The sequence below is a fragment of the Colius striatus genome, chromosome 8, assembly GCF_028858725.1.
Source record: "Colius striatus isolate bColStr4 chromosome 8, bColStr4.1.hap1, whole genome shotgun sequence".
NCBI lineage: Eukaryota > Metazoa > Chordata > Aves > Coliiformes > Coliidae > Colius > Colius striatus.
The window spans coordinates 35563015-35577676 of record NC_084766.1 but is presented as its reverse complement, the minus strand read 5'-3'; the positions used below and the strand labels follow the sequence as shown (position 1 = coordinate 35577676).

The 14662-nt window shown below is 53.9% G+C and overlaps 1 protein-coding gene across 2 annotated transcripts in view; it reads left to right on the top strand.

Moving 5' to 3' along the window:
• FAM53B (family with sequence similarity 53 member B) overlaps positions 1 to 14662 on the top strand; it is a 44444-nt gene that overhangs the window by 24292 nt on the left and 5490 nt on the right. For both annotated transcript variants that reach the window (XM_062001414.1, XM_062001412.1), the window contains exon 4: positions 4016 to 4713. In XM_062001414.1, coding sequence (XP_061857398.1) covers positions 4016 to 4713 — 698 coding nt within the window. The remainder of the gene's footprint in view (positions 1 to 4015; positions 4714 to 14662) is intronic.

The window sequence follows — 14662 nt, the reverse complement described above, 5'->3', positions numbered from 1 at the left end:
GTGAGCAGCATGTGAAAGAAAGGGAATTGGATGCACACCTGTGTGAAGAGAAATGTTTGGGTTAGCATCCAGAAAGACTTTATCTGCCAAGAAGGAGAAGAACAACCGATTGAAACCCTTTAATTGCTTTACAAGTTGCCGTAATAAATTATGTATTAATGTAAATTATTTCACGGGGAAAAGAAACGTGGAGGCGAGCTGAGCAGAAGGATCATGCATTATGTATAGAAAGGAACTGTAAAAATATTATAGCAGCACATTTGTGTTGCTGTAGTTAAAGTTGTGTCAGCGTTTTGGTTTTACACCCTTCTCCGTGGTTATGCATGTGGTCATTAAAATCCACCCTGTCTCACCAGAGCAGCCCGGCACTCCTTGAAAAGGCCTGTGGCCCTCCCAAAGGTGGAAGGTGCCTGGTGTGTTTGTGCCCTGCTCCTGCAAAACCTGGAGCTCAGTGATTGGAAAGCTGGCTGCGATGCTCTGAGGATGGATCCCATTCTCTGTGGGGCTGCTACACGCGTCCCCTTGGTTCTGGGGTGTGACTTGAGCCTGTGTGGGCCTCGTGCCCTGGGTCGCTGGGCTTGTTTGATGCGGTGAGGCAGGCACAGAGAACAGCTGGAGGCTGTAAAGGGTTCACGTTTGCTCTAAAAAGCGACCGTGTTGGTCTTGCCTGAGAGGAGATTTGGGAAGAGGCAGAAGTGCTGACGGTGTTTGAGTGTGCTGATGGTCCCGGGGCGGGCTGGGCCGTGCTAGCACACAGCTGGCTTCTGGCTTGTCTCTGGAAACAGAGATGGGAAGATAAACCAGGCGAGGACGGCCTGGCAGGCAGAGCCCAGGATGTGCTGGGTCTTGCCCAGGCCTGTTGCCGCTTGCCTCGCCGCGCCCCAAACGCTCCGGCTGCTTCACACTCAACAGCTCCCTCCCAGAGCAGCCCTGGCAGGGCTGCTCCCTGCCATCCTGGGACCAAAGGCTCTGCCACCAACCTCTTGCCCGAGGCAGGGCAGTGGGAAGGAGGATGCAGGCTGGGGAGGCAACGCGGGAGACAGGGCTCACGTTGCTCTGATTCATCCCTGGAAAGAGCAAACTATCCCAGCCTTGCTTTGGAAAGCACAAACAGTTTGGGTTTGGGTTCCCCCCGAGGCTGGGCAGCCTGGGAGCTTGCAGCTGTAACCTGAATTTCTTACTGCCTCATGCGTGGCTTGCAGGAGGGCTCAAGCTCCCACTGCTCCAGCCAGAAAGGGCAGGAGGAGAAATTCAGCCCTCCCCAGGCTGTTGCTAACAACCCTGCGAGTCTTGGGAGCTGGAAAGCTCCTTCACAACCAAAAAGATGCCAGAAAATTCACTTTGTGTTGCCTCACTCTGGAAATACGGATTCGCTGATCAAAACATCTCGAAAGAAATTGGCTGGATGGGCTCATCCAGGGACGTGGAAGTGTTCAGCTCTGCAGCTACAATCCAAAAGTAAGATGGTACTTCATCCAAGAACACTTAACAGCCAAGAGGGACCCCTGTAAGAGGAAGAGCCCCTCATGCCACACTGAGGTCATGCTCTGAGTCTAAATGTTCTCCTGTCATTCTTCCAGTAGGCAAAGGAGAGTTTTCCAGCGCAGCAGCTCGCTTGTGAACTGAAGGCTTCTCAGGGTGGGTTTTATCCCAGGACAAGCTGCTGCCTTGGTGGAAACCAGGCTGAGGTCTGTCATGTAGGAAAATGACTCCACTCTTAACTGCAGGGGTAGTAATGGCTCTGCTGCAGTTATCATGATCAGCCTGCTCAGGATGCGAATCTGAACTGAACAGAAAACCAGCCCTGTTTCCTCAACAAGTCCCTTAGTTGCACCCTCAGCCTACGCCGTTTTCAGGCTGTTTCAGGGCAAACAGTTTTATGTTTTTCTTTGCAAGGTCTGGAAGATTTATGGCTGTTTGTGCTGAAGCAGGGGTGAAAGAGGAAGGTGTCCCGTATCCTCCTCACCAAGGCCTTTTGTACGGCGTTACGTCTCCGGCCGGAGGATCCTGGCAGCTTGCCATGAAAAATCAGCTTCTATTTCTGTTCCTTTTGTCTGCTGGCCTGACACAAGAAATCTCTCTGCTGGCAGCATCGTACAGAGGGAAAAGAATAAAGATCTAAACATAGATGTAGTTGTTTAGCACAGATTTCTCACTTTTCATTGTGTTTATTGAATGGAGGCCGGCGACAGTTGAAACGCTGCGCGGGTAGTGAGAGCAGGGCCGGGCTGCCTGTGGCTGGAGCTGGCACGGGGGCAGCGGGATACGGGGAGAAACTGGCCAGGAGTGGTGTAGGAGGCCTCAAATCTGCTCTCCTGACTTAGTGGGAAGCGTTCTTTGCTGTTGCATCTTCCCTGTCAGGCTGGTACCTAGAGCTTTTCACTCACCCTTCAGCTGCCTGAGTGGAAAACCCCCCAAAAACCCCTAAAAAATCTTGCATGGTGTAGATACCATCACCTGAAACTTGTTCTCCAGCACGGTTTGCCTCTGTCTGCAGCAGCTGCTGACAACGGGCTGCTGGGTGATGACTTTTTTCCGATGGGGTTGTCCTACCATGGTTTTCCTGTTGAGCGTCAGCAGCGTCTCTGCAGAGACAGACCTTGATCACACTTTGCTTTCTCCTTTTATCGTCAGCAGGACTGTGTGTGGGAATGAAATCATCACCCTTAATCCTCTCTTTCAGTGTAGTCATCATTCTGGATACAGCTGCAGCTGGATTTTTGCAGTCTTCCTACGTGGAGCTGCCATATAGGCATATGGCCATATGGGTTTCAGACTGCACACTGGAGTTTCTCAGAGCTTCACACAAAACCAATCTGTGAGGCCTCATCTGGAGACCTGTGTCCAGTTCTGGGCTCTCCAGTTCAAGAGAGACTGGAAACTGCTGGAGAGAGGCCAGTGCAGGGCTACTGAGATGCTGAGGGGATGGAACATCTCTCTGATGAGGAAAGGCTGCGAGCCCTGGGGCTGTTCAGCCTGGAGAAGAGATGACTGAGGGGAGACCTTATGAGTACCTAAAGGGTGGGTGTCAGGAGGACGAAGAGGAGGAGGCGAGGGAGCCCTGGCCCAGGCTGCCCAGGGAGGGTGTGGAGGCTCCTTCTCAGGAGGTTTCCAACCCCACCTGGACATGTTCCTGTGCCCCCTGAGCCAGGGGAACCTGCTTTAGCAGGGGCTGGGGCTGGAAGATCTGTAGAGGTCCCTTCCAAGCCCCAGTGTGCTGACTCTGAAACCATACAACAGGTCACCATCATCTTTTGCTGTGCTCTGTTAAAAGTCTGTTAAAGCAAACCAGATTCACAGCAGGACCAAATTCCCATTTATTACAGCATCAGCCACCTTAGAGCTTGTTTTGCCTGGCAGCTGCTGTTAGACACAGCCTCTTTGGGTTGGTTTGGGAGAGATGCTCAGGGCCTTAGTGGGAATAAGCCAGTGTCAGAGGAGCAATGCTGTTTCATCTGTCAGTGGGACAGCCCGATGTGTGTTGGGGTGATGTTTGATGTCCTTTTTGTGAGGACCCTCCCAACTGCTCTCATCTCCTTTCTGGTGTTTTATCCCCCAAGGGCTGTTTCACCCCAGTGGTGCTACAGCTTTGTGCTCTTCACTTCCCACGTTTGTGAACTTCTCGGGCAATTGCTAAGTGTGGAGCCCGGGACAACCCACACACATCTCGCACAGATTGAACACGATTTAGCACAGAGATAAGGCGATGGCCACACCATTTCATACTGCTGAGTTTCCTTTACCTGCTGCATTCGGGATGTTCAAAGGCACGTTTTTATCTTCTTCCAGAAGTTTTGCTCCTGCTGCCGTTATTGCTTTGTCTCCTTCTCCGTCTCCACCACAACAGCCACTCCGCTGCCAGCCTGGAAAACCATATTCCAAGAGTTAATTACTTTGGTGCTGGCAAACGTCCCATCCGCCGCTCCTCATTTTGTTTGCGGACGCAGAATTAATTAACACTAATGCCTCTGCCCCTCTCTTGTTCTGTGTTTCTTTTTCTCCTTTCCGAACCCAGAAAATGACAGATGGAGAGACCTCAGCAGGAAATGTCCGCTGCAGCTGGAGCGGCCGGGCGCCAGCATCTGGGACTGCTTGTCGGACAAGGCCGAGGAGGGCTCGCGCTGGCCGGGGGAAGCGCCCAGCGCCTGCTCCGTCACCAACCTCATCAAAGACCTCAGCCTCAGCGACCCCCACGGCAACCCCTCGGCCCCCCCCAGCAAGCGCCAGTGCCGCTCGCTCTCCTTCTCGGACGAGATGTCGGGCTGCGGGACCTCGTGGAGGCCCTTGGGCTCCAAGGTGTGGACGCCGGTGGAGAAGCGCCGTTGTTACAGTGGCGGCAGCGTGCAGCGCTACTCCAACGGCTTCGGCACCATGCAGAGGAGCTCCAGCTTCAGCCTGCCCTCGCGCTCCAACCCGCCGCCCTCGGCCGCCCCGCCGAGGAAGCCGGCGGCCGGCGGGCGCGGCGGGGAGCGGCCGGACATGCAGAGGTCCCTGTCCTGCTCGCACGACCGCTTCTGCTCCTCGGAGTACTGCCCGCCCTCGGCCAGCAGCACGCCCGCCTCCACGCCCGAGCTGGGCCGGCGCGCCGGGGGCCTGGCCCGCAGCCGCTCCCAGCCCTGCGTCCTCAACGACAAGAAGGTTGGCGTCAAGCGGCGGAGGCCGGAGGAGGCTCAGGAGCAGCGGCCCTCGCTGGATCTCGCCAAGATGACGCAGGTAGGAGGCGGCGGTGCCGTCCCCGTGAGGCCTCTGCTTTGCTAAAGGCCCTTCGGCGTCGTGCCGAGGGGTCTGTGGTGTGCAGAGCAAGGCGGGAGGCCTGGGGAGGTGCCTCCTACCCAGGCAGAAATCCCTTCCCTCCACCTGGGTCCCTGTGTTTCCCTTCTGCGCCGATTTTTGCACGCTGGGTCTGTTGGGCCCATGTTTCCTCCTGGCACGTGTTTCAAGAGGGAATATGGAATCACAGTCCCAGCATGGTGGGGGCTGGAAGGGCCCTGCAGAGCTCATCCAGCCCAGCCCCTGCTAAAGCAGCTTCCCCTGGCTCAGGGGGCACAGGAATGTGTCCAGGTGGGGTTGGAAACCTCCCAAGAAGGAGCCTCCACACCCTCCCTGGGCAGCCTGGGCCAGGGCTCCCTCACCTCAGCACCAAAGGAGTTTCTCCTCCTGTGCCAGGGGCACTTGCTGTGTTCCTGATTGTGCCTGTTACCCCTTGTCCCGCCACTGGGCAACACAGAACAAAGTATCTCTCCATCCTCCTGACACCCACCCTTTAGGTGCCTATGTTGATGAGGTCCCCCCTCAGTCATCTCTTCTCAGGGCTGAACAGCCCTGGGGCCCGCAGCCTTTCCTCCTCACACACATGTTCCAGTCCCCTCAGCATCTTGGTAGCCCTGTGCTGGACTCTCCCCAGAAGTTCTCTATCACTCTGGGAGCCCAGAACTGGACACAAACCAACCACCATCACCAGGGAACTCCACAACCGGGACCCAGCCCAATGTCCCGTGGGACATCCCCAGTTTCCCTGGAGGAAACCCAAGCCAGGTTTGGGTGCCCATGGCAGAGGGTGGGTCCCGAGGCAGGGATGTGCCACTGGGTTGGGGCAGCAGGGCTGGAGCAGAGCGGGAAGGCAGCAAAGCCAGGAGCTGTGCAAGGGCCAGGGTTTTCATAGCTCTTCAGCTATGAAAAGCAGTTCTGGCAGGCTGCTCCCTGCGTGGGAGGACTGGCACAGAGGGACGAGCAGGATGAGGCAAGTCCTGGTGAGCATTCTTGCCTTTGGTGGGGCGGCCTTTTGGGGTGTGGGGCATGGTCAGAGCCCTCCCTGGGACAGGAGCGCTGTGGAAGGGCAGCCATTCCTCCTGGGCAGCAGCAGAAGACAGGGGATATGCGTGCCTGAGAAACCCTGCAGCTTTGGGCATTCCCCAGGCTGCATTTTATACCTCTCTAGGAACATTAAGTTATGTGATCTTGGGATGAAAAGCTGGAATAATGGCAAGGTGTCCATGGGGCTACACGTGTCCTCTAGTCTGGCTTATTATGGGGTGGAAATGGTGCGTGTGTGTAATGGTCTTCATCCTTCCAAGCAAAGGAAAGCCAAAGTGTCCAGACTGGGCTTTCCCACAGAGCTCATGGCATTCTCTCTACAGATGGGGGAACTGAGGCACAGTGTGAGTCTCTGGGTGCTAATGGCAGAGCTGGGGCCGGGCCTGGGTGCCAGGTGACGGAGCAGCATCGAGCTCTGGCACTGCATCAGTTAGTTTTTCGCTCATGCTGGTAGCTGTGTGTGTTTATGTGGCCTCAACTCCAGCACCATAATCAAAATAATTTGTCCTGAAAGAAATGTTTTCTTCATACCAGGAGGGATATTTAGGCCAGGCAGGAGGGGAGACGCTCCTGGAAGCAATTACACGGCCACATAACTGGGCTAATTAAGAAAAAGACGTAAATATTGAAGTTCTGCTGGGAGGGAACGTACTTGGGAAAATGTTTCCTTTAATTCCTCAAAATCCTGGGTTTGTCTCCTCTCTCTGCAATTCCCATAGCTCAGAGAGCGCAGGTGAGCCCGTATCTCTTCCCCTTCTTATTTACTCAGACGGTACCAAACCAGAGAGGCTTCAGCTTTGGGCAGAAACCAAACCATGAGCAGGGTTGTTGTTCAAATAAAAACAGTTTTTCAAAGCCACAGCACCAGGAAAACCCTTCTGCTCTTTTCCAGTGCACCCCAGCACTCGGCTTCGTGCCCCAAACCGCCTCAGAGCCCGGCGGGTGACCGTGATCTGTCGTTTAAGTATCCCAAGTGTCTGGAGGCAGGAGAGATGTCAAGAGGACAGTTTCTGTTCTTCACCCTAAGCAAGGAGGGTTTGGGTACCGGGGGAGCTGCCTGGCATCTCTGACCCCCCTCATATCCCTTAAACATCAGCCATCCTCTCATTTCAGTGCAGAGCTCAGGCTTGCTTTCCAACTTCAGCTTCAGGACGTGATCAGAAATGGTTGGGATTGGATTTTTCCATGAACTGGGTGGTCTCAAGAGCTTGTTTTCTTTTTCTGATGAGGATGCTCCTAGAAAAGTATGTGAGATGAGCACCGTTGGCAGGAGGTGGCTCGGACCACAGCTGTGCTGGTTTCACCCTGTGCAACAAGAGGCTGGCTGGCCATGTTAGGTGTGAGAAATGGAGTGTGCTAAATAAACCCAGAGTCTGACAGAGATTCTGTGTGTGATGGAGAGACACCAGCTTAGTTTTCCTCTCCCATCTGGTGCACTTCTTCTCCAATGGGCGCCTGGCTGTGTGGTGTCCCAGGGAACGGCATCTCCCACCTCCCCACCCGCCGCTTTCCGACCTCTCTGTGGCAGCATTTCCTTGTCTGAGTCACCCAGGGGAAGCAGAACAGTGGGCCAGCCCTGCTGTGGGGCTGAGTGCTGCCTGGGCAGATGGCTTTCCTTCACAGGGGCTCTGGGCAGCTGCGAGGCAGACACAGCACGTCTGTCACCCCGTGCCAGGCCTTGCGCGGCAGTGGCAGAGGGAGCCCTCCTTATCTCCTGCCCGTTGTGTTTCCTGCCTTTTCAAGTTCTCATATGGTTGTTAACACATTTCCTATCCTTTTACAGATGTCTTTATAAAATGAGTATTTAATATGTGGAGCTATTTGATATGAATACATTTATATATATTAAAAACACATATCTAGAGATACATGTGTGTTCAGCCTCAGCCATGCTCCCTGCAGCACTTTCCCCAGGCAGAGGTAGCCCTGGCTGGAGGTGGAGGATGGTTTTCTAGTGTTTGGAAATACAACCTGCTGTGCAGAGAGAGGCACAAACACTTCTGTGGTGTGGGAGCTGTAGCATCAATGGCAGTACTTGATGTGAGATGGGATGAGAGAGATGGTTTCTGGCAGTTTGAAGTGTTCTGCTAGGATCTGTGCACTGATAGTAAGGGAAGACTTGGGGTTGTCACCTGTGCACCATTTTTGATGGCTCCACCGGGTTTTGGCTTCTCTGTGAGCCTTCAAGGCATGTGCAGTTTGAAGAGCTGCATCTGGCATGGCAAATATTGCACTATTGATGTCTCCTGAGGTTTTTGTAACAGCCATTTACTTGGGTGACCCGTAAGAGTCGGGCCTGTGAACACTGAGGGGTCCCAGACAGCTGACAAATGACTTCTCCTCCTCCATGAAGCTCCTTGTTGAGAATCACAGAGTCATTTGGGTTGGAAAAGACCTTTCAGCTCATCAAGTCCAACCATTAACCCTTGTCTGCCACTAAACCACGTCCCTCAGCGCCACGGCCACGCAGCCGTTACTCCGTAGTGTGGCAGGTCGTGTAGGGGGCTGAGAGGGGCTGCCAGAGAGCAAATAAGGCAATTGAAATACAACATGCCCTTGCATCTCCCTGGGTCCTGTGCTCATGAATTCCCCATCAACAGCAGATGGGCTGTGAAGGATGGATGAGAGGATGCTGCCAGCGGTGGTCACCAGCTCAGAGGTGGTGAGGGTGAAGCACTGGGTGTGCCTGATAAGGAAGAGTGATAGGGAAGACTTTGTGCCTGAAAGATTATGGGGAGGGTGCTGAGATGCTGGTGCAGAGTACAAAGGGGCTATTCATGCAGGCAGGCAGCAGCATTCATGGGGTGACTTCACTGCTCCCCCAGCAGCACGTGCCTTCGCAGGAGGGAGTCATCTGCACCAGGAGCATCCTCCTGAGACGTGGGTGGGTGGTTCTTGTGGTTTTCAGGATTAGAATCAGCCTCAGCCTGGGATGGAGATCCAGAGGAGTGGGTGTGTAATGGGGGTCTCCTGATGGCCGACAGCCAGGCTGCCCCCTGCCTTGTTTTCCCTTCCAAGCTAAGGAACAATGTCAGTTTCCATGAGGATCTGAAGTAAACAGCCCACCAGCTTGGAGAATGTTTCAGGCTGGTCTTGACTCTGAATGGGGAGAAGTTTTAAACTGCAGGATGGGAGAAGCAAAGTCTCCTCTCTGGCCACCCAGCTTCTACTCCAAGGGGCAAAATTCTCTACATTTTCACGTAAGAAGATTTTCTGTTTCAATGTTGGCAGCTTTCTGGGGAGGGGCAGCAGTGATCTCTGTCAGCATCAGCACGCACTCAAGCCCATGGCAAATATTGCCCAGAGGTACTGACAGGAGAAAAAGTGGAAGTTTGACATTCCTAACGTATCCCAGGAAATAGTTGGCTATTGATGTAACTTCTGAGGCGGATTCCAGCCTCCGAGCCCCAGTGTTTTTTAAATAAACACAAACGAGAGCCTGCAAAGGTCAGTTTGTGGCTTGGTGGGAAAAAGCCTTCAGTTCAGGATCAAAAGACACCAACTCAGCTCAGAGGGTGCAGAGGACCTCGGAGGGAGGCTGCTTTCAGGGTTGGTCAGACTGTCACACACGCCACCATCGTTATTCATTGCCCTGGTGTAGTTGTTTTGCTTCAAAAGCACAAGTAGTTGATAAAAAAGTCAGGTCAATACTGGAAATTAGGTTCAGAATGATGTTTACTCCTGATGTGAACTGTTAATGGGGGTTTCTTACCTCCCTGTTCCTTTGACAAACAAGCCTGCCTGTTGCTGCTGTCCCTGAGGCAAGGTGTAGAGCAAGTGTCACTCGCTGAGGTTGCCCACTGGTGTGAGCCTGTGCTGCCAGGGAGGATGCTGGTATGCTGTGAGGAACTTCACCCTGAACTGTTTCTGTTGCTTTCAGAAATGTTTTACATCAGTTTTTCCCTGTGCTGTGCTAAAAGTAGAAGCTTTTTCTGGGCATCACAGATTGGCCTGGTCAGAGGGTTTTATCAGGTCCAAGTGTATATACTTACAAGGCAGAGAGGGCATTATGTTAAGAGGAATGGATGCTTTTGAAGTTATGGCACTGGCCTGGATCTCACATGTATCAGCTCCATTCCTGCCAATGTCCTTCAAGCAGAGTTTCCCTGTCTCAGTTCCCCACATGCAAAAATGAAGGCAGTGCATTTTTTCACCTTTCCCTGTCCATAAGCTCAGGGTGGGATGTAACTTGGGTGCTCCCTGCTCCAGTAAATCCTTGCTCTTAGGTACCAGGTCCTGTCAGTGCACACGAGAAAGATCTGTCTCCCTATAAAAGGCTGATGTGTTGGTGCAGCTCTGGAGTGACCATTTCAGGCAAGGTACTTTGGTACAGTCAGGGGTGCTTGGAGGAGGTGATTTATTGTAGCAGGCTCTATTTTAGTCACCAGGCAGAGCTTTTAATAGCAATACTGTGTAACCCAACGACATCCATTGTTGTGGGTTCGCACTCAAAACGGTCCCATCTGCCCCAGTTAGAAATCTGTGACTCACCAAACACAATGGGCTGAAAATAAATCCAGCCGTGGAAGCAGGAGTGGGCTGTGCCAAGGGACGTGGGTGTTTCTGCCATGAAATCACTTTTCCAGCATGGGCTGGGACTTGTGTGCAGGGATGGGCCCCTCCAGCTGCAGCCCTGGGCTGGGCCAGGGGGTTACAAGGGCCAAAGGGCTCCATGGTATGTGGGGACCGTGCTCTGCCACCTTGCTTCTGGCTCCATGCCCTGCTCCTGGCTCCATCTCCCTGCTCCATCTCTGTCCTCCACTCCCAGCTCCATCCTCCATTTCATCTTCACTTCCCTGCTCCTGGCTTCATCCTCCACTCCCAGCTCCATCCTCCTGCCCTGTCTCCATCTCCCAGTCCTGGCTCCATCCCTCATTCCGACCTCCATCCCCTACTCCCATCTCCATCCCCTACTCCCATCTCCATCCCCTACTCCCATCTCCATCCCTCCCTCCCATCTCCATCCCCTGCTCCAGCTCCTCCTGCCGCAGGGGCCAGGGATGTGGTGTTGAGGTGTTGCACCCTTCTTCCCACTCCCAAAGGAGGACAGGCCTGGTAGCAGAAGCAGAGCTTGGCAGTGTCTGTGCCCCAGACAAGATCCACTTGTATCCCAAGCTGCACATCTGACTGAGTGCCTGCTGTTTAACCCTCTGGTCCCCGGGCTCCGACGCTGTGTGCCCCCAAAGAGCAGCTTTCATAAAGCACAGGGATTCATCCTGGAATGAATCAACATGCTCAAAGGCAGTGACCAAAAGTGATTGTTCATGCTGGTTTTCAGAAGCCACCCAAAGCCCAGTAGAGAGGGAGATTCCCAGGCTTGCTGCTCCCTCCCACGGGTCAGGCAGCTGCAGCCACCTCAGGGTTTGCACTGGGCGCTCGGGTTCTTCTCCCTTCATCCATCGCATCTTCTCCTGCCAGAGGGCTTTGGAGGCACTGGGAGGGAAGAGTGGGGTGCAGGTTGTGGCTGTGGCCTCTCAGGCAGACAGTGGTTTTGTAGAAAACGTCATTCCAATGTAAAATTGTAGTAGTGGTGGTCAGAGGTTACAGGGGGGTCTCTTGCCTTGCAAAACTCCCCCCAGATGGTTCAGAAAGCAGCACTAAATGATCCAGAGGACAGTCCACTTTTCATGAGAAAGGTGCTCAGGGATAGCCCAAAATGGAGTCTGTGCCAGGAAAGTGATGTGTATTTTGGGTCAAGCTGAGTTTGCAGGAGGGCACAGTGCTGGGTGGGTACAGCTGGCCCCAGAGCACTTACAGGTGCAGGACTCCAGATTACATTCTCCCCTTGTGTTTTTATTCCAACCCAACATTAATGTGATGCCTGGGGAAAAGCAGGCTGCCATGATCACTTTGAGGTTTTTCTTGTGGTCAGTGGTACTGCTTTGCTTTGCCTCCTGAAGTATCTTCAGTGACAGGACACGAATGGAACATGGGAACTTCCACTGGCACAGGAGGAGAAAGTCCTTTGGTGCTGAGGTGAGGGAGCCCTGGCCCAGGCTGCCCAGGGAGGGTGTGGAGGCTCCTGCTCAGGAGGTTTCCAACCCACCTGGACACGTTCCTGTGGCCCCTGAGCCAGGGGAACCTGCTTTAGCAGGGGGTTGTGCTGGAGCAGCTCTGCAGGGCCCTTCCAGCCCCCAGCATTCTATGATTCTGGGATTCTGTGATGCTGTCACAGCCTCTGCACAAAGCCGGGCACAGGAGGGATGGGCAGCCCACACAAGCAAATAAATGCACAGTAATCACTCGTGAGGTCACCTCATGAGCTGCCTGTGCAAAGGGATTCCTCCCTCTCATAGTGAAGCATTCAGTGTCTGCTGGAGAAAATATTTGTTCTTGACAGGAAATGAGGATTTCCTCAAGTTCTGCTGGAGAATGAGAGTGGCCTGGGAGGCTGTGCTGGCCCTGAGTCACCGAGTGTGGGATGCTGGGGCTGCTGCACAGGGGCGGGATGGCCGAGCCCCAGGGAGCAGCTCTGCTCTCTGCTTCTCTGCATAGCTGTGCCTGCTGTATTACTCTGTGATTCCTGGGGTTTGCTTCTCCAGCATCTCCCTGGGGCTCTGTAGCACCAGATTCCCCTTGGTGGGTCATTTAACAGCTTTTTCTTCAGCATTTGCAGAAACCTGCTAAAGACCCTGTCACTGGGGCAGCATAACTGGGTAAAACAGGCTCCAAAGGCACTGATAGTGCTAACGACTTAAAGCCTCCTCCTTGCTTTACTTTTGTTTGTTTAACACTGTGGTGTGAATCAGCTTGGTAGGATAATGTAGATTTCCTGCTCCTGAAAGCTGTTTTTCACACCAAACAGCAGAAAAGCAAATTATCTGCTAAAGCTGTAGACTTCCAAGGCATCATCTAAGCACCGGTGCCTGTTGCTGTTGCAAAGTTAGCATTAGGGCTCTGTAAATATTGTTGTTCATCGGCAGGTGAGCTGGGAAGCCAGCCCCTGAGAACCAGGGCAGCGTGGGGAGCACACAGAGCCATCCCCTCTGTTAAACCTCACCCTGCTGCCCTCTGCCTGTGGCTCCAGCCTGGCCAGGGCCCTCTGCAGAGCCTTCCTGCCCTCAAGCAGATCTACTCAGCTTTGTGTCATCTGTAGAGTTACTGAGCTTGCAGGATTGAGTGGGGAGTACTGACCTAGAGCGATGCAGCTGTGTGTGTGCCTGGCCTGGGTAACAGCACGTGCCATAATGAAGTTCTGCAGAGCTTTAAAGCCAAAGGAAGCCCCTTTCCCAGTCCCAGGCACTTGCCTGTGCCCCTTGGCTGCACGGGGCAGCGCTTTGCATGACACAGATGCCAGGTGGGATTTGCTGTGATGCACACGACCCAGGTGGCAGGTAACAAAGGTGTTTCGTAGGAGAGGTTTGCCTCAGAAAGTGATTTAAACCCAGGCCAGGCAGAAAAGCTCCCTGTGGGGTGACTGGGCTGTGGGGGCTGGCAGATTGTCCCTGCACAGAGTGGCTCTGCTTGCTGCCCCCTTCCCCCTTTCCTTCTGGCATCAGGTTATTTCCAGCTTTATGAAGCAACTGTAGCCCAGTGTGCTGAGGGGAGGTGCTGACAGCTTGGCAGGTAGGGCCCGTGGTGCTGACAGCCTGCAGCATGACACCTTCCCCAGGAGAACAGCAGCAATCCTCTGGCAAGGTGGAGGGAGGGAAAGGGTGTTTGTGCAGAAGCCGTGAGCACCGTGGCACGACAGGCCTGCTGGGGCTTATTCCAGCACATCCTCTGTGTTTGCAGGGATGTGCTCTGGGCAGAAGCTCACAGCTGGGTGTTTTGTGAGGGGAAAAATTGCTGAGGGATTTCTCACCTTGCTGCCAGCCTCCAGTCCCCAACCCTGTGAGGACACATGCCCAAGGGGAGGAAAACCCCGTGGAAAAGGATGGATGTGGGGGGTGAGTCAGCTCCTGCAGCCTTCCCAGCTTTTACCCTTGGGACAACACGGTGCCTGAGCTGGTCACCACCATGCCAGAAGGGCTTTAGATCATTCCAAGTAGCCAAAGGCCTCTTATTTGTATTTTCAGATGGTTTTTCAGGTGCTTGCTTGATCAAGGTCTCAGTTTCTTCCTCTCCCTGAGGGACTGCCCAGCATGTTCGATTGCTGTGGCATCAGGGAGAGCTGGGGGAAGAAAAGCCAACACCTAAATGGTCAGAAATGGGTCACTGTGGTTGCGAGTTAAAGGTGTTTTGGGTGGAAGGTTCATTACAGATGCTCCCTGGGTGAAGTCAGGATGGCCAGAAGCATTCCCAGATCTGGTTTCCTTGACACAAACAGCATTTGGGATCCCCAGATTCCCCTTTTGGTCTGGTGCTGAAGGATGGGCTTGGAGGGGACCCGGGGCTGCCTGGCCATGGGGAACAAGTGCTGCATTGTGCCACCAAAACTGCTCCTTGGCTGGTATCAATAGAAGACTTGACTGCTCGTTTTTGCCAGCTCAGCACTTCAGCACGTGCTAAATTCACCCAATTAATAAAAAACAGAGTAAAAAACCCCAGGTGGGTTGAGAACAGACGCTGCATTGATGGTGGAGGCTGATCCACCGCTGCTCTGTGGCCAGCGCAGGCTGTGCTGCCTCGGTTGGCACCATCCTGAGGGGGAATATGCCCCAAAGTGTTCATCCCCACACCTTTGCCATGGGGAGGTGACCCGTGGGATGTCACAGCAGCCAGGAGCTGTGAGCAGCTGGCTGCAGAGCAGAGCACCGGCACACCGGGCTCAGAGGGAGGGTCAGAGGTTGTGCTGCACCATGGAGGAACTTGCTGAGGTTCAACAAGGACAAGTGCAGAGTCCTGCAGCTGGGGAGGAACAACCCCCTGCACCAGGACAAGCTGCACATGAGCAGCAACGTGCCCT